The sequence below is a fragment of the Pseudophryne corroboree genome, chromosome 1 (genome assembly GCF_028390025.1).
Source record: "Pseudophryne corroboree isolate aPseCor3 chromosome 1, aPseCor3.hap2, whole genome shotgun sequence".
NCBI lineage: Eukaryota > Metazoa > Chordata > Amphibia > Anura > Myobatrachidae > Pseudophryne > Pseudophryne corroboree.
This window is the reverse complement of record NC_086444.1, coordinates 305,049,060-305,075,080: the sequence shown is the minus strand read 5'-3', so window position 1 is coordinate 305,075,080 and position 26,021 is coordinate 305,049,060. Positions and strand designations below refer to the sequence as shown.

The 26,021-nt window shown below is 44.2% G+C and overlaps 1 protein-coding gene across 1 annotated transcript in view; it reads left to right on the top strand.

The window, feature by feature from the left end:
- Positions 1–16,365, top strand: part of LOC135066524 (uncharacterized) — a 53,526-nt gene extending 37,161 nt beyond the window's left edge. Inside the window, exons 2-8 of the mRNA XM_063964440.1 lie at positions 12,247–12,403; positions 13,663–13,768; positions 13,994–14,098; positions 14,328–14,495; positions 14,600–14,743; positions 14,848–14,991; positions 15,096–16,365. Coding sequence (XP_063820510.1) covers positions 12,401–12,403; positions 13,663–13,768; positions 13,994–14,098; positions 14,328–14,495; positions 14,600–14,743; positions 14,848–14,991; positions 15,096–16,306 — 1,881 coding nt within the window. The 5' untranslated portion in view covers positions 12,247–12,400 and the 3' untranslated portion in view covers positions 16,307–16,365. The remainder of the gene's footprint in view (positions 1–12,246; positions 12,404–13,662; positions 13,769–13,993; positions 14,099–14,327; positions 14,496–14,599; positions 14,744–14,847; positions 14,992–15,095) is intronic.
- Positions 16,366–26,021: the final 9,656 nt, after the last annotated feature.

The following is a 26,021-nucleotide window of genomic DNA, read 5'->3' as shown; positions in this document are numbered from 1 at the left end:
CACTATTGAGTGATGTAATGTGAATAAGGGGCACTAATGTTAGATGTAATGTGAATAAAGGGCACTACTGTGTTGTAATGTGAATACGGGGCACTACTATGTGGTGTAATATGAATCAGGGGCACTACATGCCGTGTAATGTAAATAAGATTGTTCTACTGTGAGGGGTTATTTGAATTTGGGGTACTATTGTGTGACCACACCCATCCTTGAGAGACCACATCCATTTTTTTTTTATATTTTTTTTTGCAACCAGGGAGGTGCCTAATCTCTAGCACTGGTCCTGGGTCTGCCTAATGAGAGGAGGGGTAAGTGATGGGGGAAATGAGTTCCACCAGCTCTCCAGTACCACTGAAAGCACTGATCCCAGCCACACACGGGACACTGCAGTTTGGGAGGCACAGGCCCATTTACAGTGCCCTTTAAACCAGGTCCTACCTATGTCCAACCCTACAAGTTTCCCATGTTGGAATCCTGGGTAACTGGACTCATCAGTGAACTTATCACACAACACAAGAACTGTTAAAGAGAGGATGGGGCCTGTGTGCAGACTTCATACAGGCCCTCTCTCTGCAGTACAATAGACACTGAGAGGTGTGTTAACATGTGTGCAGGTTGTGCAATGTGGTTTCCCCCTGGACCCAGAGGCCTGTGTATACCGTACATACTGCACCCGTTAAAGATACGCCATTGACAAGAACAGATACAGAAAGCACATCTCCTGTAGTTCACAAGACAGACTGCCTGAAAAGTCCATGTTAGCATCAGAGGCGTCACCGGGTGCGGTGACACCCGGTGCGCACCCCTGATCTCCTGCCGCGAACGCGCCAAAAAGGGGGGTGTGGCCTTGTACTTAGGGGGTGTGGCTTCGCGGGGATCCCGGAATCGTCACTCTGGGGGGCGTGCCCAGCATCTCCGGGGATGCTGGGCTTCTCCCAGAGCCAGTCTCCGTCCGCTGTCGGCTCCTCTTCTGTGACAGGAGCCGGGTGCTGTAGGAGACTTTCTCACTGCAGCACCTGGTTTCTGTCAGTGCGGAGGAGCTGACATTTGGTGTCACCCTCCTCCAGGCATCACACCTGGGTGCGGGCCGCACCCCCCACACCCGCCTTGTGACGCCACTGGTTAGCATACAAGCAGTCGGGGCCATTATACCAAAGAGGCAAGTTAAGAATACTTCTCAGCCAGGGGGAGTAGCTTCTCTGCAAACAGTTTTTCAGCAGATATTCATTTAGTGACAGGTGCAGCAGAAATTCAGTAGACTTCTGTGAGGCACAAATGGGCTCTGCTGCTCCTTAACACGCTACTGAACATGTCACACATACATTTAGCAGCTGCTGAAAAACTGGATTCTATTTAAAACTGCCTCACTGCTGTGTGAAAAGATTTTGTGTGGCACACTTTAAGGTGGCATAGAAGTATCTGTTACCCATACATACTATGGAAAATCGGACTACTTCATACGAAGAGGCGATGAGTGGGGAGTGGGGGACATTGTTCTCCTTTGCAGTGCTGCTTAAGGGGATCAAATGTCCCCCTGTGCAACCGCCAGCACTATTTTTACTAAACAAAATGTATGGGGGCGTGTCCATATATACCTGTAATTTACCATGCTGACCAGTAGCCGGGCCCGCTCTCAATGGCCCTGTTCACATGCTAAGCATTGCTGGGTATTCTTAGCTAATGCCTCATACACATTGAGGGTCATTCAGCTAGTGCGACCCGCAGTGCAGTTTGCAGATGGAGGCAAAATGTGCATGTGCAGTGGGCACACACATCCACCAGTGGATGCGACCGCAAAGTGATTGACAGCTGTGGGCGTTCACGGGGCGGTGGCATGGTGTTGGGGGGGCGGGATTAAAACCATTTTCAGGGTGGCTGCGTGATGTCACAGTGTTCTCCAAATGCTGGGAAAAATGCTAGTAACAAACTATTCTTGACAAGTGTTGTCAGTCATGTTTTTACTGCTATTAAAAACAGCAAGTTCAATGCCAGAGGGTACTTGACTGAAAGCAAACAGTGCAGCGCCATATCATGTTTGCAAGTATGTATGTTTATAGATATAATTTTAATAACCAAGCCACTTATTTCAAAGTAGAAATATTCTTTAATATAAATTAGAAACAAAACACCACCAAGGGAGGAATCCAATTTCACGCGGCAGCCGATTTTGGTATTCAAACCGGCAGTAAAGTGTTTTGGTATTCAATTAGAACCCAGAAAATTGATTGGATGCAATGATTTCTATAGCAATCACTGCAGGGTTTTTTTTTGCACCTCCAGAACAAATCAGATTTTTCCAATTTTTTTTATTTTCTAGGAAAAATCACCGGGACTTGTTCTGTGACCCCGGTGGCACCCTTCCCCTGAGGACTAATTAAGCAATTGGAAGCTTCCAATTAGTTTAATTAGTCAGTAAGTACACACCTTCCGAAGTGGCGTCTTCTTTATACAGCATCAGAAGCCGATCCTCTGCAGCAGCAGTGAGTATGTGAGGTGAGTGTGTGAAGTTTGCAAGTGTGTATGAGTGTATTATGTGTGTGTGCATGTATGTGAGTGTCCCACCCCCGGTGTGTGGTACCCCCTGTGCAGTGTAAGATAACTGCTGGGAGAACTATACCTCCCAGCTGCCCTTGCGCCTACTAGCACCCCCTGGAGTCTCCCAGCAAGATGGAGGGGAGACCACCGGGATCCCAGGAGACCACTGGAGTGCACCGGACAGGTGAATATCATGCTCTGAAAACCCCACAACCATTTTTCTTAAATTGGATACTGTGAGTAAACTGTACTGTGGGTGGATACTGCCGTGATGTAGGACATGTATGTACAGTAGGTGTTGATGGGAGAACTGCAGTTGGGAGCTAAAAGTGTTTTTCTCTCCCAAATTCTTTAAGATGGTACAAAAACACTAGAAAATCACATTAAACACATTTTTCCCTAAAATATTATATAGACTTTGATTTGCTAAAATAAAACCAGTTGTTGCCTATTATGATTTTGATCATGAATAAAACAATGCAAAAATCAGTAATTTTACACCTTTTAAGGCGCTCAAGTGCTTTCCTTATGGTCGCTAATAGCCTTTTATATGGTCCTGCAATGTCAGTTGTCACGATTTGTGGGTCCCGGAAGATTTCCCCACTTCTGCTCTTTGTAGAAAAGTTGCCCGACCTTGCGACGAGTTTTTTAAATTACCATTTCTAATTAAATCTTGTATTTTGCCAATGTGTGCATATCTGTGATGCATTTGAGTTTCGTCATGCAAGTTTGCTTTTGAAAACTCTCATCCATAAATCAGAATGGACATTAATACATTTATTTTACATATCTTATAATTAGTCAAACCCCAAACAAATAAATACGGAAAAGGAGATTTATGGTAGACTTACCATTGTTAAATCTCTTTCTGTGAAGTACATTGGGTTCCACAGGGAAACATCAGGTGTAGAGTGAATCTTGATCCAGAGAGGCACCAACTAAAGCTTTAGGCTGTCCCAGGATGCATTGTGGGGCCTTCTCTATAACCTCGCCTCCAGGCACTGTGAACAGTTTTGTTAACCAGTCCAATGTAGGAGCTGGCAAAAGAGAAGGCAGATGTTAGTCACATAGAACCACATTCTCACGACAGTAGAAGGGACAAGCGGCTAATGCCATACAAGCCCATAGAAGCTAGGTGTGTCAGGGTGGGCGTCCTGTGGAACCCAATGTACTTTGCAGAAAGACATTGGTTTTCACAGAGAAACTTTGGGTGATGTCCTAAAGCAGTTCCTCAAGGGAGGGGACGCGCCTTAGTGGGTATGAGAACCCGGCGTCCAAAGGAAGCACTCTGGGAAGCGGAAGTATCAAAGGCATAGAACCTAATGAACGTGTTCACTGAGGACCACGTAGCCGCCTTGCACAATTGTTCAGCGGACGTGCCACGGTGGGCCGCTTGAGAAGGACCAACAGACCGAGTAGAATAGGCTATAATAGCGGCAGGAACTGGGAGTCCAGTCTGTGCTTAAGCTTGTGCATTCACCATTCTAATCCATATGGCCAGGGATTGCTTATTCGCAGGCCAGCCCCGTTTGTGAAAACCAAACTGTACAAAAAGGGAATCTGACCTCCAGATAAAGGCATTCCTCTCCATGTATATACGGAGAGCCCGTATCACATCCAAAGACCGCTCTTTGGAGGACAAACCAGAAGAGATGAAGGTCGGAACCACAATCTCTTGGTTTAGGTTAAAAGATGACACCACCTTAGTTAAATAACCAGGGCGAGTTGTAAGAACTGCCCGGTCATGTTGAAATATCAGGAAGAGTGGACGACAGGACACCAAGGTCTGACACCCTCCTAGCAGAGGCAATAGCCAGTAGGAACAGGACCTTGACGTGAGCCATTTAAAGTCCACTGACTCAAGAGATTCAAATGGGGACTCTTTCAGGGCATTCAGGACAACAGACAGATCCCATGGAGCCACAGGAGGGACATAGGGGGGCTGAATCCATAAAACACAGAGAGTGGAGGACGTCCAGTTCCGGCGCTGCATGGAGTGACACAGCGCTTGTGTAGCTCCGGTGCCCGCTGCTGCTAACATCCCCATATCACCTGTCCCGGGCGTCCACTGAGCGGCCTGCCATACCCGCTCGCCCTCTGTACCTCCGCGGCACCCCTATATGGACCGATTCCTGGCTCCCACGATGCAGGGAAAAAGCTCCCACGCCCGGGCTGAAGTCCGTGGCTCGGATTCTAAAATGGTTGCCGCGGCTTATCTGGATGCCGGAGCTCATGCAGTGGCTGCACCCGCTGCTCTCTCGGCCCCTGTGCCCTCCGTCTCTCCTGCCCTTGCTGGGTCCACGGCTGCTGGGACCTCACTGCCCTCTGGTGTCCCTGAACATCCTCTATCCTATGCAGACATCATCCAGGCGGTGAAGGAGACTTTTCAGCCCTTATTCCAGGAACAAGCACAGCTGCATGCTGCTGCACTACAACAGGCTGTCTTGGATATCAAAAGCCAGTACAAGCAGTTGTATAAGCATGTTTTACAAGTGGAGCATACTGCTGGTGAGAATTTTCAACAAATTGCAGAACTTTTTGACATCTCTGCTAAACTGCAGATATCTGAAAACCTGGTATAGTCGAAGATTGACGACCTTGAAAATAGGTTGCGTAATAATCTCAGACTCGTCGGGCTCCCAGAGTCGGTTAAGGGACAGGCTCTCTATAATTTCCTCCAACATACTCTCCCTGATCTTCCTGGAGTACAAGATGTCTGCTCAGATCTAGTGGTGGAACGTGCTCATAGGACAGGCCCTACTCGCCCCTCTTCCGCATCATCTCGGCCGCGTGCCGAGCTGTTCCGGTGTCTCAATTTTCTCAATAAAGAAGCACTGTGGTCGGCTTCCCGTTGAATACAGGATCTTGTTTGGGAGGATGCCCAATTGCTGCTCTTTCAGGATTTTTCTCCGGAGCTCACCAGGCTTCGTAAGGCGTTCTCACCTATTTGCTCTAAATTGGTCCAGGAGGGCCAAAAGTTTGCACTACTCCACCCTGCACGCCTAAGGATCTTTGACGGCACGTCCTTTAAGGATTTTCACACCCCGGAGGATGCCGCTGCTTATCTTTCGGAGGCCGCAGCCTCTGACCCGTTGCCGAAGTAACTGTGCTCTGCCGACTCCGACCTGGAACTATCTTAAATCACTGTTGCTATTTCCTATATTACATATTTCTCCCTCCCCCACCTTATGGACTATGGGACCCTCTGTTGGACTATTTCGCTATATCCACACTGGTCCTCTGGGTGATGTATATATAACTTTAAAGCAATATAAGTTCCCTCTCTGCTATATGTTCCCATGTATTCGTATTCAGTTTCGTGCAGTTTTCTATACCTAGCACCTGTCTTGTATTATTTCTCCATCCGTTTAGGAGCGGGCTGATATTATCTTGGCCGCTCACCTATACTCCCCACCTTCCCTTATCTTCCCCTCCCCTCCAAATCCTTTCCTTCCCCTATGCTGCTCGTTATAGTGGTACTGGCTAGGAGCAATGTTCTCCTCGCTGTATATGGTTATTACCTTACTTAACTTACCGTGAAGTTGTTTTCTAATTGTTATTACGTGACCCCCGGTGGGTCTTATATTCTCTTTTCGTTTCTATGTCTCTACTGCTCTTTTGTCTTCTCCCTCCCTTCCTCCTGTGTCTTTTCTCCCCCTCCCTTACTTATGGGTTTTTAAGATGTCTTTATTTGTGATTGCCCATTATATACTGCCTTATGTCTGCCATTAAAGTGGGTATGTGGAATGTTGGGGTTGTCCACTCTCCCGTCAAACAGAAGAAAATCCTGCTTTATTTAAATAGATTGCATATGGATATAGTGTTTTTGCAGGAAACGCACCTTCTTTCCCCGGAGGCCCAAAAGCTGGGTGTCCTCGGTTGGCAAGTGCTCTCTGATGCTCCTTATTCTTCCAAGGCTAGGGGTGTACTTATTCTTGCTAAACGTAACCTGCATGTAGAGGTCCTCACCTCTTTGTGTGATCCTGCTGGTAGATTCTTTATTCTTGAAATTTTACTCCATATCACCAAATATGTTTTATGTACTGTTTATGCCCCAAACTCATATTCAAATGTATTTTTTAAAAGTCTTATTACTACACTGTGTCCATTTCTGTCTTATCCAATGATTGTGGGCGGAGACTTCAATGTTGTGGTCTCCGCTTATATGGACTCGAAATCCTCCGCTCGTGCACGCTCCCCACCTGCCTTAGGTGTCCCCTTCCTTGCCCAACAATTGCATCTGACTGATGCCTGGAGATTCCTACACCCCACTGATAAGGAGTACTCGTGTCTCTCGGCTGCCCATGGCACTTTGTCCAGAATTGATTTTTTACTGCTGTCGGACTCCCTAATCCCTCAAAGTAATGAGGCACAAATGGAAACGATTTCCCTTTCTGACCATGCTTTGGTTTGGGCTTCCCTCACTACCTCGCTAGATTCCGGTTCCTTTAAATGTTGGTGTTTCCTGACTTCCTTTACCTCCTCCTTGCAGTTTTGGAGCAGGTTGGAGGCATTTTGGGAGGAGTTCAGGCTGGACAATGCAAGTACTTCTGAGACCGATCCTTTATTGTTTTGGCAGACCTCCAAAGCGGTTATCCGTGGTAGGCTTGTGGAATATGTCTCCTCCAGAAAGAAACAGTTTCTTTCTGAGTTTAAAACTTCCCAACGCTGCTTAACTGAAGCCTACCAACATTTTAAACAGTCTCCCGCCTCAAAGAAAGTATACTTCGATTGTAAATCCCAATTTAACGCTGTATTAGCACTGATGGGCAACCGCCATTCCTTTCATAAAAATCACTGTTTCTATAGGTTTGGCAATAAGACGGGCCGTCTCCTTTCCAATCTTCTGCAGGGTTCTGTGCCTTCCTCGGTGATCCAGTCGCTTAAACATGATGATGGCTCGTTAGCTACTAAGTCTATGGACATGGCGCAGCTCCTCTCAGAATTTTACACTAACATATATTCCCATCCCCCTATTGATATACCCGCTAAAACTTCTTTCTGGAACTCTGTTACCCTACCTCAAATATCGCCATCAGTAGCAGAAGGCCTCTGCTTCCCGATTACTGCTCAGGAGGTGGAGGCTGCTATCAAGCATCTTAAATCCTTAAAGGCCCCTGGGCCCGATGGTTTCTCTGGAGAATTCTGTAGAATGCTCTTACCTAAATTGCTGGATACTCTGACTCTGGTATTCAATGCAATTCTAACCTCCCACTCCCTCCCTTTGTACTTCAATGATGCTCTGGTCCGTCTTCTTCCCAAACCTGGGAGGGATCCCCATCTCCCCAGTTCCTACCGCCCCATTTCTCTACTCAACGTTGACTATAAACTATTTACAAAAATTATTGCCGATAGACTAAAGGGTTTGCTCCCTTCCATTATTCACCCTGACCAAACTGGGTTCATCTCGGGCCAGCATTCCACAAATAATATCCGTAAAGTTCTTGCAGCAGCTAGCTGGTTGCACTTCAGCGGAGACCCTGACTCCCAATATGTCCTTTCATTGGACGCTGAGAAGGAGTTTGACCTTGTTAGTTGGGACTACCTATATACAACGCTGGACAGATTTGGGTTTCCGCTGGACCTGATCAACATGCTACGTAATTTGTATTCTCCCTCCTCTTCCCGTATAATGGGGGTAATTCCAAGTTGATCGCAGCAGGAAATTTTTTAGCAGTTGGGCAAAACCATGTGCACTGCAGGGGGGGGGGGGGCAGATATAACATTTGCAGGGAGAGTTAGATTTGGGTGGGTTATTTTGTTTCTGTGCAGGGTAAATACTGGCTGCTTTATTTTTACACTGCAATTTAGATTGCAGATTGAACTCACCCCACCCAAATCTAACTCTCTCTGCACATGTTATATCTGCCGCCCCCCTGGAGTGCACATGGTTTTGCCCAACTGCTAAAAAATTTCCTGCTGCGATCAACTTGGAAATACCCCCAATGTGTAATGGCTACTTATCTGCTCCCATTCCCCTTCACAGGGGCACCAGACAGGGCTGTCCCCTCTCCCCACTTTTATTTGCTATCGCCATAAAACCCTTGGCTATTAAATTGCGTCACCTCCCCGATTACTCTGGAGTCCTGGTCCGCGACCAGGAGCTTCGTGTGAGTCTATTCGCGGACTTCATGCTCCTCTTCATTTCAAAGCCTGAGACCTCCATCCCGCCAATTATGCAAGTTATTTCCGAGTTTGGTGCTTTTGCAGGATACCGTGTTAATGCCTCCAAGTCTGAACTCTTCCCACTCACTCTGACTGCTTGTACGCGCCCCTCCTCACCCGCCCTTACTCAATTCCAGTTGAACATCACAAAACTAAAATATTTGGGTATATATCTCCCAGTAAATATCTCAGATCTATATTTGGCCAACTATACAGCTGTTTTTAACAAAGTATCCCAATTACTATCCACCTGGTCCTCTCTTCCAGTCTCCCTGTTAGGAAGAGTAGCCATTCTGAAAAGTATTGTGTTCCCTAAGATCTCTTATCTCCTTCAGATACCTATCCAGCCCCATGGCAAAGATTTATTGTTATATGATAAATTGTTTTCTAAATTCCTATGGAATTGCAAGAGGTCCCGGATTTCCCTTCCCAAACTTAAACTTCCTCGCACTAAGGGTGGTTTGGCTGTCTCTGACCTCTTGGCATTCTTCCGGGCTGTGAACTTTAGGTATATCTCAGATTGGTTACTAGGCACCTCTTCATATGTTAATTATGATGTAGAGCAGGATCTTGTGCATCCCTATGATCTCAGAGCACTGCTACATACCCCAAAGACACTACTCCCACCTCTGGCGCGCTCTAATATTCTTTTTTGGGATGCTTACCGCTCCTGGTGGGCCATAAACAAGGCCCTACACCGAAACCCAGAATATTCCCCTTTTATTCCCTTTTACGGGAACCCCTGTTTCACTCCACCTTTTGATAATACCAAATTTCTTACGTGGAAGTCTAGGGGCATTGCCCTCATTCGTGACGTATTTGACCCGGGTGGACATGTATTGTCATTTGCGGATTTAGCCGAGAGACACGGTGTGCCTTCATCTGATTTCTTTATGTTCCTCCAAATCCGCCATTATGTGCACTCTCTCCCCATCCCCCCTGTGCACAAGCGGTGGACTGATCCTCTGTCCCCTTTGTTGGTCACATTACCGAACTTCTCATACAAAATTAGCTGGTTATACCAGGATTTGTTACCTAGCAAGCCTGATGTTCTCTGGCCCCCCATGTTATCTAAATGGTCGAGTGAGTGGTCCTGGGATCCAGCGGTGAATTGCTTCCTTTCCCCCTCCCCTCTATCCTGAAGGCCCTGCATTCTGCTCAGCTTCAGGAAATCCATGTTAAATTTCTACACCGGGCTTATATTGCTCCGGGACAGCATAACTATATGGTCTCTACGGACTCTGGTCACTGTCCCAAATGTAAAGCGCCAAATGCCCTCTTTATGCACAATTTCTGGCACTGTCCAAAGATTAAACGGTTTTGGAATAAGGTATTGTGGTATATAAAATCTACTTTCCGGATTTCTCTCCCTATGAACCGGCAGCACTCCTTGGCCTTAATACTACAGCCTGGTGTTTACCCCCCTCTCAAGCTCACTGTGTTCCATTTTTATACGTATTATTGACCTTGGGGAAGAAATTAATTTTAAATCATTGGATATATCGAACCTCTCCCTCCCTTGGGAACCTCAAGTCCCTCCTCACTACTACAATATATTTTGAACGTCAATTCACTCTTCCAGACCTTGCCCGTAACGCCCTGCGTTTCTACAAGAAATGGGGACCATATATTGACTCTCTCCCATCATCTCAACAGCACCATGTACTGAAATTATTTGACTCCCTTAGTTGGGATTCCTATCGCAGACTCTGTATTCCTCTTGGTAATGATTCCCCTTTAGCCCCTAGGTGATGCTCGTTCCCTTCCCTTGGTACGGAGCACCTTGGTCCCTCCGCTATCTATGTGTGTGCCGTGTTATGTATGTTTTGGCATCTGCAACCCCCTCTCCTCCCCCCTTTTACTTCATATCCATGTCTTTGTTGTTCTTCTCTTTCTCTGTTGTTGTATTACAGGTTGAGTATCCCTTATCCAAAATTCAAAATCCCACATTTTTGGGACTCCTACTGAGATGATGACATATATATTATATATATATATATATATATATATATATATATATATATATATAGTTATATTATAAAGATATATAATATAATCTATATGTATATGTGTCATTATCTCAGGAGGGGAACCAAAAATGTGTGATTTTTAATTTTGGATAAGGGATACTCAACCTGTATTATTCTTGTTTTTTGTGTAATAGTGTGCAGATTTTTTTATATTGCACTTTGGGTCTGGATTTTTGACAATGTGTGCTACTGCTGCTGTGATGCTGTACTGACATGGTTTCCTACACCGTCTACTTCTATCCACGGCGCCAGTGGTAGTTCTTGATGTTATGCCTTACCCTCTGCTGCCTATTGTGTACTTTGCATATAAGTAGATAAAGACAACCTTTCTGTCAAACTGACAGGTGACACACCCCCTTGCTCCTAGGCTCCACCCCCTTTAATATTAAATGATAGTGTTTTATATCGCTTTAATATAAATTTTTATATTAAATTTTATATAAATTTATAGTGTTCGATATTAAACCGTATTAAAAATTGTCGCGTAACACCAGTCGCAGAGTGTCACGTAACACCAGTCGCAGAGTGTCACGCAACGCCAGGCGCAGAATGCGCAATAAAGATCACAAGCAGCTTGTGATGAAAAAATTCACTATTTTGACTAGTCTGTACACATTCAAGCATTACTTTGTTATAGTTCACACATTCCAACAATTTAAACATCACGCTTGGTACACATGGTGCAGTTTTAAAAGGCATAATGACTAATGACCATGTCCATTTTCTTAGATGTACGGAAGCATCACACATGGCACTAATTTAAAAACATATTGATTTTAATGGCCATGAGTGATAAATGATGACAGCACATTTTAAAAAACCACAGATCTACGGACTACAATCTGACCATGTCCATTTTTCTTAGATGTACGGAAGCATCACACATGGCACTAATTTAAAAGCATATTGATTTTAATGGCCATGAATGATAAATGATGACAGCACATTAAAAAAAAAAAAAAAAGCAGCTTGTTATCTCTGTAGAAGAACATTAGCGCCACCTACAGGTTTATGTGTTGACTCAAATCGGATTTTTACGTATTTTGGATTAATTAGATATCATAATGAGATATCATGGTGATGAGTCCTAAATCTAAGCACAGAATGCATTTATGTTACATGTACACATTATACACACATGGATATTTATGGAATCATAAAATAATTTGTATTCATGTACATTAGTTCATAAGTAATTCTGTATAATGTTTTTTATGAATTAATTTTGTTATTAAACAATTTTATGGGGCTTTTATGAATTATTTTTGTTATTAAATAATTTTATTCTAAATTTGGAAGGACAGCCATTCAATCTATACAAGCACTTTAGAGCACTCAGGAATTGTTTTTTCTGTATATATATATATGCATATATAAGTATTTGGTATGTTTTTGAAGCGCTGAGTATGGCATGTAAGGTACCGCTAACAGATTATATCTTTATTGTAACTGAAAAGCATGATTACATTTACTAATGTATAAACCAAATATTATATGTTTAAAAACCCCGCCCCAGCATCTTGGAAATGTGGGACGGCATACCACAGGTTGGTGGGGGCCATATGGCTCACAGCCATGGCTATAAGAACAGGACACAGCACTGAAGTGGTACAGAGCACTGAGAAGGAATTTCAAATGAACTTGCATCGCTATACACACATGAAGACATTATGGTAAGTGTTATTATTATTATTATTATTATTTTTTATTATTATTATTATTATTATTATTTATTATTATTATTAACATTATGGATCTAGCATGTTATATTTTTTATTTTTATTTTTATTTTACAAATATGGCTGTGAAATAAGTATATTTGTCACTCACTGAAGGTTGTTTAAATATGTGGTAATAGCGCCATCTAGTGGTTCATTTTAGGAATGCACCGACATTTTTATTTTACAAATATAGCTGTGAATTAATGTGAGTAAAGTGCAAACAAGATGTATAAAATGTTAGGAAGCGCTTCCTAACATTTCATATACCATTTCTGCACTTTAATCTACAATTGGTATTTAGTAAGTACCATTGGGAGCCGCTTAGTATTGTTAGTAAGTACCATTGGGAGCCGGTTAGTATTGATTAAATTAATTAATTTTGTGTATGATAAAACGCACAGGCTAGTTGATCACACGAGCAACAGTCATTTATTTTGGTTTTTAATTAATATGATTGCCTGAAGGTTGTTTAAATATGTGTCGAGCACCAGGCATTCTTTTGGCTTTTAATTAATGTGACTGCCTGAAGGTTATTTAAATGTGTTATTATTATTATTATTATTATTATTTATTATTATTATTATCATTATGGATCTAGCATGTTATATTTTTTATTTTTATTTTTATTTTACAAATATGGCTATGAAATAAGTATATTTGTCACTCACTGAAGGTTGTTTAAATATGTGGTAATAGCGCCATCTAGTGGTTCATTTTAGGAATGCACCAACATTTTTATTTTACAAATATAGCTGTGAATTAATGTGAGTAAAGTGCAAACAAGATGTATAAAATGTTAGGAAGCGCTTCCTAACATTTCATATACCATTTCTGCACTTTAATCTACAATTGGTATTTAGTAAGTACCATTGGGAGCAACTTAGTATTGTTAGTAAGTACCATTGGGAGCCGGTTAGTATTGATTAAATTAATTAATTTTGTGTATGATAAAACGCGCAGGCTAGTTGATCACACGAGCAACAGTCATTTATTTTGGTTTTTAAATTAATATGATTGCCTGAAGGTTGTTTAAATATGTGTCGAGCACCAGGCATTTCTTTTGGCTTTTAATTAATGTGACTGCCTGAAGGTTATTTAAATATGTGGTAATAGCGCCATCTAGTGGTTCATTTTGGGAATGCACCGACACTGTATCTCATGTAAATCGTTTGACAGATATTAATCGTATCTCATTTTCATTATTGGTTCAGAGACAGACAATGCAGAACATCAACAGCAAAGATGATTTCATGTGTAGATCCGGTTCTGATGATGATGATGATGATGATGATTTGCCAAGTAATCAAACGACCCATGGTAAGCTATGTCTATAAATACCATTGACACGTTTTTATTTATATTTAAAGTTTAAATAGTATGAAATTATAGTCAAGGTCTACAATTTGTTCATTTTTACTTATTTTTAAAAGTTTAAATAGTATGAACGTACAACAGTCTGGATACATTGATAAGTAATTATTAAATAGTAATTATTAAATAATTATTATTTTCTCATTTTTATTTCCCCCGATTTGATGACAGTAATCACAAATACAGAGAATTTCGATTCGGTTGAAGATAGCCCATTTGGTTTAGATTTCAGCATTATACCCGATTTTACTAATATTTTGGAATTGGCCCCAGCCTGTGAGTAACATGATATTTTTATTTATTTATTTATTTTTTATTATTATTTTTATTTATTTATTTATTTATTTTTCCACGGCTAAAGAATTGAAAATAAACCTTGTACAGTTGTGCTGATTTGTTGTCAACTGTACACACTTTATATTCTCAATAATACATCTCTTTTTCATGTTATTCTAATTTTATACCATATGTAATATATATTTTTTCATTTTTTCACCGGCTAAAGATTCCATAAAAATGGATGATGCGACGGCTGACGGTATTCTACGGGACATATTGAACAAACCTGAATATTGTCACAACGCCGCTATACAGACCAGCAATGTTGTTGATGAGCGACCGTTTTCCCCCCACGCGACAGGGGGTCGGGCTAAAACATTCGAATATAAAGCAGGTGTGTAATCAAACACTGTTATATGGTATATTGTTATGCTGTGATTTAAATGCTGATTTACGTGCATCGGCGTTTATATTTATTTTATAATATATGTATTACAGATGATGCGGTAGCAAGGCGATATGATCCTACGATACCAACAGGCCGTGATACCGTCGCGCAAATACACAGGCCTAGTACAAGCGGGAAAACATCAAAACGCACAACCGCCGCTGAAACGGGGAACCATCATTTCGCAACAGCAGGTGTGTAATCAAACACTGTTATATGGTATATTGTTATGCTGTGATTTAAATGCTGATTTACGTGCATCAGCGTTTATATTTATTTTATAATATATGTATTACAGATGATGCAGTAGCAAGGCGATATGATCCTACGATACCAACAGGCCGTGATACCGTCGCGCAAATACACAGGCCTAGTACAAGCGGGAAAACATCAAAACGCACAGCCGCCGCTGAAACGGAGAACCATCATTTCGCAACAGCAGGTGTGTAATCAAACACAGTTATATGGTATATTGTTATGCTGTGATTTAAATGTTGATTTACGTGCATCGGCGTTTATATTTATTTTATAATATATGTATTACAGATGATGCTGCAGCAAGGCGATATGATCCTACGATACCAACAGGCCATGAGACCGTCGCGCAAATACACAGGCCTAGTACAAGCGGGAAAACATCAAAACGCACAGCAGCCGCTGAAACGGAGAACCATCAATTCGTAACGCCGTCAATTGTGCATAACAGCCTAAAGGATGTTGCTAGGTCATCGGTTATGGTGGCGCATAACGGTTGTATCAACCCGAACAAACGAAGGCCGGCTCGACCAAGAACGAATGAGAGAAGTCATAATTCAGCATTTACAGATCTGAAAAGAAAATTGTCATATTCCGAAAATGATAAGCCGCAACGGAGAAGGATCGCGTTACAAACTGTATCATGCGTAAGTAATGATGTTGCTGTAACATCACAACACACAGCGTTTAACACTGCAGACCGGGATGTCGCTGGTAATACAAAGACTGTAAAGGTTAAGAGGGCATCGCGTCTCTCAAGAAGTAATGTTAAGCAATTGCCGCAATCAGCGGTAATCACAATTCCAGATACACAGGTTTGTTCTGAAACAGAAACAAGGCACATAGCAGGCATTGGTTTGTTATCAAATATTAACTCAAGAAGTAATGTTAAGCAATTGTCGCAATCCGATGTCATCACTATTCCCGATACACAGGATTGCTCTGAAACAAGACACATAGCTGGTAATCCTGTGATATCAGATATTGATGACATAAATGGGCAAGAGCTTATTACAAACTGTGTAGAGTCAACGACACAAGATCCGCAGAATAGTTCTGATGAAGTATTATCAGCCGTTGCAGGAATACCTGGTAATACTACAACGGTTGATTGTGTAACATCAATGCCCAATATTTTTACAACGACAGCCATGGTACACGCATCGGCTGATGCTTGTGCACCGGCGCGAGGGATAGCGCCCGACATAGTTGATGAATGTCAAAATTCAGAACAATTAGGCCAAGACGCTGAAATACAATTTTACGCGTTGTTGGGTAAGATACGGGAAGATGTTGAGAACATGGGCGTAAAAGCCGGATATTTGTTAAAACACATTAAAGGTGTGAGCCACGGTAGTAAATGTAAACAAGACATTGTTAAAGAAGTTGTTGAGACGTATATGAATGTCATGTCAAAATACATAGATCGGTCAGTTAAGACAACTGAATTTATTAAAGCCAACATACATCATTTTGCAGAAATAAATGAAACTGAGCCGTGACTAGGCATGTTAGGCAATGGTTTGAAACGTGTTTTAAATTTAAATGCCTGTAAAAAAAAACCACGAATTAAACCTTGTTTAACATACAAGATCTCACAGTTATTCCGACGTGCAAAGGTGAAACAGGCAGTAACAACATTAACCAGATTGAGAAAGCGCAAGCGGCACATGGTACATGTGGTAGGCGGGAGAGTGCGATGTATGTAGATTTAGATCAATCGCCACCCCAAGCATTACCGAATGACGAATCACAGACTGACAATATTGAGCGCATTGCAAGCCCCATATATGATGATGCAGGCAGTGTTGAGTCACCCGGTAATGACGAGGGTCGGCAACATGTATACTTGGAGGCGATTAACTGTTATGAACGACAACGACCGTATTTCAGAGCCGTTGAGTACCACAATCACTATCGGTTTGTTAATTTGGACAGGGTTACATCATTTGTAGAGGGGGTTCGAGCCATTCATACGGCTATACAGGCCATGCTCGATGGTGTCCTTGCGGGCGTGGATCCTGCCGACCGCGTTCAGCTTAGATTGGAGGGGGGTGGGTTACACAACGCCATCTATTCGCATCGTAAGCCGCAAGAAACATTAGACGCTGCCAGTTTTTTGAATCAGATTACAAACACGCTTCAAAGTAACGCTGAATTCTTATTATCCACAGGCTTAAGATTTGTGATCAGTATTTTTATGAACAGGTCAGGATCTGGTTTGACTGGTAGGAGTTTACAACGCCTGCCCCAAAGTTTAATAATAAATAAAAGAAAAAGATATCTCTATGACTTCAGACGCATAGGTAATAACCTGTGTTTGGCCGCTAGCGTCTGTAAACTTCTGGATAAAGGTAACAATGCCAATGATCATGTAATACAGGAGAGAGCGATCCAACTACATAAAGCTTTGAATCTGCCGCTTGATAAAGCGGTCAGCTTTAGCGATGTTGCAATTTTTGAAAATTATTTAAATGTTTCGATCAATCTCCTCTATTACAGTCAAGGGGATTGGAAATACTACAGTACGGACAGCCGTTACAAAGACACGCTGTTTGTGCTATATCACGATTGTCACTTTTATGGGATACTCGATATCAAAGCGTTTCTTGGAGCCCGATATTATTGCATCCGTTGTCATAGCGCTTACCATCATAGAAATAATCACGATTGTCTTTTCTTTTGTAAGGCTGGTCACAGGCCGGATTGTATTGACGATGGTGTGATGGCTTTAAGGTGTTCGGTGTGTAGGGTATTTTGTCGATCAAACGAGTGTTTAGAGCTACACAAAGCTTTAGCTCTTGATCACAAAATATCCTGTCTTGAACATGTATATTGTGACTAGTGTTGTCTCTACAGGCGAACAGATCATAACTGCCGAGGCCTAAAGTGTCCCATTTGTAAGGTGTTCGTTGATGGGTTTTCGAACCATTTGTGCTATATACAAACCATCAAGCCGGAAGAGCCCACAAAGAAATACATCTTTTATGATTTTGAGTGTATGCAGGAGACAGGTGTGCACATACCAAACTACTGTTACGCTTTAACATTAACGGGGGAGAAAGACTGGGAGTTTAAGGGTGTTGCGTGTATCGAAGACTTTGTAAAGACGTTCATGAAACCAAAATTTGAGCATTACACATTCATAGCCCATAATGCAGGTCGCTATGATGCGTATTTTGTGCTGCGCCAGCTGATTAAGGAGAAATTAAAGATGGAATTATTATCTAGAGGCGGCAACATAATGTGCATCACGGTAAAAGATTTGAAGATAAGATTTATCGACTCTTTAAATTTTTTACCCATGCGGCTTAGCAAGTTACCAAAGGCGATGGGGTTTGGCGGTACCAAAGGTTATTTCCAACATTTTTTTAACACAGCTGATAACCAAAATTACATAGGCGCTATGCCATCAATAGAGTATTTTGGTCCACAATACATGATGCCTGATGAATTATCTGAGTTTACAGCCTGGTATAAACAGCATGTACACAAACCGTTTAACTTTCAAAAAGAGCTCGTACGATATTGTAAAGAAGATGTGAAAATATTACAAAAAGCTTGTGATGCTTTCAGATTGGCTGTTATAGCCATGACAGAACAGGAATTTCTAATAACAAAGAAAAAAAAAAAGGTTGTGGTTAAACGTCACATCGAAGCTTTTCAATTAGTCACGTTGGCTTCCGTATGCATGGCCATGTACCGTTGTAAATTTTTACAGGAAAAGACACTGGCCCTTGTACCGGGTGATAACTATCACAAGACTCAGAAGCGTTACTCAACGCCAGCCATACAGTGGTTAATGTACATAGAACACAAAGAAGGTGTGAGTATAAGACACGCTTTACAAGGGGGCGAGAAGAAAGTTGGTAAATACAGCCTGGATGGTTACGCCGTGATTAACGGAACACCCACTGCATTTGAATTCCAAGGTTGTTTTTATCACGGCTGTGGTGCTTGTTACAACGCCGATGATAAAAACAAACTGACTAAAACAACCTACGGTTAATTACACCACAAGACGCAGGTAAAGTTGCACTACCTTAAACGTTGTGGATTTCAGATACGTGAAATCTGGGGTTGTGAATGGAAGTCTATGCTAGATTCTGATGCGGATCTACAGGCTTTTCTGAAGGGTAAAGAATTACCCGAACCCTTGGAGCCGCGTGATGCTCTTTATGGCGGGCGCACAAACGCCATAAAGCTGTATCACAAAACAGGCTGTGATGAAAAAATTCACTATTTTGACTTCACCAGTCTGTACCCATATGTTAACAAAACCAAAACGTATCCTATACAGCACCCACGCATTATTTATAAGGACTTTGGTGATGTCACAAAGTATTTCGGTTTTGCCAGGGTTAAAGTTTATCCGCCTCGTGGCCTATTCTTTCCGGTTCTGCCGGTTAAAATGGGTGGCAAGTTAATGTTTCCATTATGTCGCACATGCGCTGAGTCTGGACAGGCTGAGCCGTGCGTTCATGATTCAGAAAAACGTGCACTCATCGGTACATGGTGTACCGTGGAACTAAACTTGGCTGTAGAAATGGGGTACATGGTGTGTAAAATCTATGAGGTGTGGCATTTTGATGAGAGCTCTGACAAATTGTTTTCAGGCTACATTAAAACGCACCTCAGGGATAAACAAGAGGCCTCTGGTTATCCCGAATGGTGTACAGACGCCGAGAAATGCCAAGAGTATATAGACGCCTATCAAAAAAATGAAGGCGTGTCTTTACGACCCGATCACATAGAAATCAATCCCGCTAAAAGACAAATTTCAAAATTGTTTTTAAATTCCTTATGGGGTAAATTTGGTCAACGTAGCAACATGCCCAATACGTGTCTAGTGACCGATCCCGACAAACTTTTTGAATACGCGTTCTTACCGTACTATGACGTGTCCGCTTTGGACTTTGTTGACGATGATACAGTTATGGTAAATTGGAAGTATGCCAAAGATCATTACACCAGGGGCGCAATTTCAAATGTAACTATAGCCATCTTTACAACGGCTTATGCACGTGTTGAACTGTACAAACTACTGTATAGATTACAAGATAGATGTCTTTATCACGACACAGATTCTGTAATTTTTGTCAGTAGACCCGGTGACTGGTGCCCGCCATTGGGTGATTATTTAGGCGAGTTGACCAGCGAACTACCCACAGGCACCCATATAACAGAATTTGTCTCAGCCGGTCCCAAGTCATACGGCTATCGACTAAACAACGGAAAGACCTGCTGCTTGTGATCTTTATTGCGCATTCTGCACCTGGCGTTGCGTGACACTCTGCGACTGGTGTTACGTGACACTCTGCGACTGGTGTTACGCGACAATTTTTAATACGGTTTAATATCGAACACTATAAATTTATATAAAATTTAATATAAAATTTTATATTAAAGCGATATAAAACACTATCATTTAATATTAAAGGGGGTGGAGCCTAGGAGCAAGGGGGGGTGTCACCTGTCAGTTTGACAGAAAGGTTGTCTTTATCTACTCATATATTTAACCTGCACTTTGTATTGCATTGTTCTTTCTATGCCTCTATGTGAAAAACCCATTAAACATATTTAAAAAACAAACAAAAAAACACAGAGAGTGAAAGTATGAACGTCAGGAATAGACGCAATTTTTCTCTGAAACCACACTGACAAGGCAGATATATGAACCTTGAGGGAGGCCAGACGAAAGCCGAAGTTCAGGTCTTGTTGCAGAAAAGCCAGAAGTCTGGAACTGTCGAATTTGTATGCATCGTAATTCTTAGTAACACACCAGGTGAAGTAAGAAATCCAGACCCTGTAATAAATCCGTGCAAATGCCGGATTTCAGGCCTTTAGCATAGTTTGGATAACCATATCGGAGAATCCTTTGGCCCTCAGGAGTGATGCTTCAAGAGCCACGCCGTCAAAGCCAGTCTGGCCAGGTCTGGGTAGACACAAGGGCTCTGAACGAGGAGGTCTGGGCATTGAGGAAGTAGAAGAGGACGCTCTATCGATAGACCCTGCAGGTCTGAGAACCAATGCCGTCTGGGCCACGCTGGAGCGACTAGAAGTAGTATTCCTCCTTTTTGTTTGAACTTCCGTAGTACCCTGGGCAGGAGTGACACTGGAGGGAACACATAGGGCAGCCGAAAGTTACATGGAATTGCCAGTGCGTCCACGAATGCTGCTTGAGGATCCCTGGTTCTTGATTTGAAGACCGGAACTTTGTGATTGTGTCCAGATGCCATCAGGTCTACATCTGGTACGCCCCATTTGTCCACTAGGAGTTGAAAGACTTCCTGATGAAGACTCCACTCCTGATGACTGAGGAAATCTGCTTCCCAGTTGAGGACTCCCAGGATGAACACTGCCGATATTGCTGGCAGATGGCGTTCCACCCAACTAAGGACTTTTGACACTTCCATCATTGCCATGCGGCTTGGAGTGCCTCCTTGATGGTTTATGTATGCCACCGTGGTGGCATTGTCTGACCGTACTTGAACAGGCTTGTTCTTTAACAGAGGCAGGGCGAGAGACAAAGCATTGAACACTGCCCGCAATTCCAGAATGTTTATTGGGAGAAGTGATTCCTCCTGGTTCACCGACCCTGGAAAGAGTGTTGCTCCAACACTGCGCCCCAGCCCCTCAGACTGGCATCCGTAGTCAGTAAGACCCAGTTGGGGATCCAGAAGGGACGGCCCCTGTTGAACTGCTGGTCCTGTAGTCACCAGGTCAGCGATAGATGAACCTCCGGAGTCAAGGAGATCATGTGAGACCTGATCCGATGAGGTAGACCGTCCCATTTGGAAAGGATTAACCTCTGCAGAGGGCGGTAATGAAATTGAGCGTACTCTACCATGTCGAAAGCCGACATCATCAGGCCTAGTACTTGCATTGCCGAGTGTATCGACACTCTTGGACGAGAGAGGAAGTATCTTATACCCCTTTCACACTGCCAATGCCGGATCCCACCCGGGAATTGGAAACGGGTCCTTCCCGGATGGGATCCGTCATTGGACGCTGCTGTAGGCTTCCCCGACCCGGCAATATGCCGGGCGGGTTGCCACAGTAGCGGGGGGGGGGGGGGGAGTAAAGTCGGCAATGGGAGATGAGATCATCTCTGCGCCGCCTCTCCCTGCTGTAGTAAATGGATCCCGGGACTCGGGACCCATGTCCCAGTATTCAACCCGGGTATAACACTGCTTTATTCCTGGGTTGAATTACCGGGTCAGGCGGGATTTCGGCTATGCCCCTTTCATACCGCATGCTGACCCGTGTCGACCCAGCAATATGCCGGGTCGATACCGGGTTATTTGTGCGGTGTGAAAGGGGTTTTATCCTATCCTGAAGCTTCAGGACCTTCTCTGGAGACAGAAACAGCCGTTGACTGTGTGTATCCAGCTGGGCCCCCAGGTGCACCATGCTTTGAGCTGGGACCAGTGAGGATGTCTTCCAGTTGATGAGCCACCCGTGTACTTGGAGGAAGTTTACCGTCAGTTGCAGATGACTGAGGAGGACATCGTGGGAGTTTGCCAGGATCAGCAAGTCATCCAGATACAGCAGGTTCCTTACTCCCTGGCGACGGAGATGAGCCGTCATCACGGCCATAACTTTGGTGAAGATCAGAGGGGCCATGGCCAGTCCAAACGGCAGAGCCTGGAAATGATAGTGAAGGTTGCCAATAGCAAACCGCAGATATTGCTGATGCGATATGGCAATAGGTATATGCAGATAAACATCTTGTACCATATAATCTCCAGGTTCCATTGCCAGTACAATTGAGCGCAGTGTTTCCAAACGGAACCTGGATACTCTCACAAACTTGATTTGAGGTTGAGTAAAGGCCGGAAAGACCCATTAGGTTTTGGTACTAGAAACAGGGTAGAGTAGTATCCTCTGCCTCTCTGGGATAGATGTACCGGCACCACCACTCCTGTATCCAGGAGGGAACTCACAACTATTTGTAGAGCTCGAGTCTGTAACGGATCCGAAGGGATAACCGTTGTGCAGAACTGGTGAGGGGGATGCCTCTTGAAAGAGACTGCGTACCCGTGAGAGACAACTTCTTGCACCCAAGCGTCTGTAGTGGTCTTTAACCAGACCTGGCTGAATCACAGAAGTCGGCCTACCACCCTGGGATCCCCCAAGGATAGGCTTGTCCCGTCACGTCATGCAGCAGGCTTGTCGTGTTTAGAAGCAGGCTGACGAATTGCCCAGGATTGTTTAGCTTTGGGCTTTGTGGTTTTGTAAGCACGAGATTGTCTCGGGTATGCCTGACCTTTTGCTTTCCCTTGAGGCAGAAAGGAGCGAAAAGTGGTACCTTTTGCCTTCTGTACAGAAGGAGTAGTGTTAGGAAGAAAGGCAGTCTTCGCAGCCGCCAAGTCAGCCACAATTTTATTGTGGTCTTCCCCATACAGGATGTCTACCTTAAAAGGGAGTACCACCAAGGTCTTTTTGGAGTCCAGGTCCACCTTCCATGACCTCAACCACAGAATACGGCGAGCCAGGATGGACGTATCGATGCCTTAGCCGCCCACACACCTGGCTCAGAGGACACCTCCTGAATGTAATAGGCGGCAGTGGTCATGTGAGATAGGTACTGTCTGGCAATGGGGGTCATTCTGACCCAATTGCATGCTGCAGTTTATCGCAGCAGTGCGATCGGGTCAGTACTGTGCATGCGCCGGCGCATGCCAGATGGCCGAAGGCGGTCGTTGCCTAGCGATCGCCTTTGCCTGATTGACAGGGCGGGAGGGGGCTGAACGTCGGCGTTAAGCTGCCATTTTGGAGCGTGCGGACCGGCCAACGCAGGTGTGGCCGGACTGTTGGGGGCGGTCCGTGGAGGCTGCGTGACGTCACACGCAGCCGCTGTGACCAGGGCAGCGAAGAGGTTCTCCCGGCTGGGTGGGGTGGCGGCACTGACATGCGGGGCGAACTAGCCCTGTGCTGGGCGTCCCCCCGCATGTCTGAGTGCCTGATCGTAGCTGTGCTAAATTTAGCACAGCTACGATCAACTTGGAATGACCCCCAATGTCAGATATATCCTGAGGCAGCTCTTCCTCTAATGCCTAAACCCCTGCTTCAATTCCTTTTTGCAGTCCAAGAAGCTGCTATAGTGAGTCTATGTACAGCACCTGTAAGGGAGTAAATAGACTTAAGGCATCCTTCCACACGCTTATCTGTCGGTTCCTTCAGTGAGGTGACAGTGGTGACAGGCAGAGTAGACGACACCACTAGACAGGTGACATGGAAATCCACCGGTGGTGAATTTTCCCACTTGTTACACAACTCTGTAGGGAGAGGATAGCGAGCTACCATCCTTTTAGACAGGGAGAATTTCATTCCTGGAAAAGACCAGGGTTTTGTCGTATGTCCACCAGATGGAGGTAATAACGTTTTAGTTACCTTCTGACGTTCTACCTTCTGACGTTCAAACCTATCAGGTTTCTTAGACACTGTAGTGGAATCCTCGTCATCATCAGTGATTTGTAGGATCTGCTTAATTGCAACCACTAAGTTAGGGGGGTGGTATTCATGTGACCGCCGGTCAGCTGACCGACAGTCACATGACCTCCTCCACCAGCCCGACGGGTCACTGTCCCGATGGTCGGCATGCCGACCAACAGGGACTATTTCCACTCGTGGGTGTCCACGACACCCATAGAGTGGGAATAGAACCGTGGCGACCGCAGGTCGCCACCGAGCCCGCAAGGGGCTTGCTGCACTCGGCCCTCCCCGCCGGGATCCCGGCATCGGTAAGCTGACCGGCGGTCAGGAGACCGGCGGTCAGCCGTACTACACCCAGTTAGGGACATCAACCTGAGTAGTGGATTCCTCGTCAGAAGCAGCTGTGTCAGTGTCTGACGGGACAGTATACTATCCATCCTCATCAGAAGAATCTTCTGAGAGATTAGTGGATTGTGAGGCGGAAGTAGCCCACTTAGATGACCCCGTGATGTGAGAGTGACTTGGGGCATTTGTGTCTAACCAAGGAGTGACTCCATTGCTGCAACTAGGTAGACAAATTATCCGCCCAAGGTGGATTTACCATAGGGACAATATTTGGCTGTAATTGCATAGGAGGTCCCATAGGGGGCATAAGGCATGTGTATTGAGAATAGCCCAAGGTGGCTCCTAATTGGTTACAGGAGCTGCGGACTGACTGGGAGATGTATGGCACATAGTACAGACTGTCATAGAAAACTTCCCCCTCAGGCAAATCCTTGGCGCATGCGCTGCAGGAGCATCCTCGGATTTCCTGCCCTTTGTGTTAGACATTATCAGTGAATGCAACCGCAGAACATATTAGTACGATACAGCCACAGTATAATACCTGCAATAAATTCCCTAGTATGTGACTGCGTACACTGTACACAAACACCAGCGAATAAGTCCGGTCTTATGCGACTGAGCCTGCAGTACACAACACCAGCGAATAAATCCGGCATTAGGTGACTGAGTACACAGTAGAGTAAATACTGTGAAGCACTATATATGGACCCTGACGCACCTAGTCCCTTAGGGTACAGAATAGTGATAGCTATAGCTGGGATACACTGAACGTGAAATCCACACAGCAGATACAGGCACACACAGTCACAGTGACAATGCAGATAATTATTTTAGTAATATAATACAACTGCATTGGACTAGTATATGTATATTATATATAACAATGCACGGTCTGAGACCCAATGTATATATCAGAATACTCGTACAATATATTCTGGCACAGGTACACTTGTCTTAATATTGACATGTAGAATACTTAAGTGCTTGTAAAACCACGGCGCTGATGTACAGGCGGGTTTACAAAGGAGACCTTGCCCTGCAGTCCCGGAGACCAGTCGCATCTATTTTAGAAAATGGCGCCATCGTCTCAGTCAGGGAGTGATGGAGAGTGTGAGGCAGCTCCAGGGTGGGAACACCAGCAGTAGATGACACCCTGGTACGGGGGAGAGGTTACAGGTCAAGCGTCGGTTCCACTATACTGGACATCACCACCTGGTACTATGGAGTCTTATTAAAATAGATATTAGTATATCCGACATGTACTCCTATGTCCTGGTGGATATAGTGGGGTCCCTGCTCAGTTACAGTGTCCACGCCAGCGTCGCAGTCTGTCTCCGTAGACTGCAACAGGAACGCGATTTAGTGGCAGGTCCCACGTGGGGAACCTCTTACCTCCTCCCCTTAGCAGCCACGCGAACCAGTAGAGCATCTGCG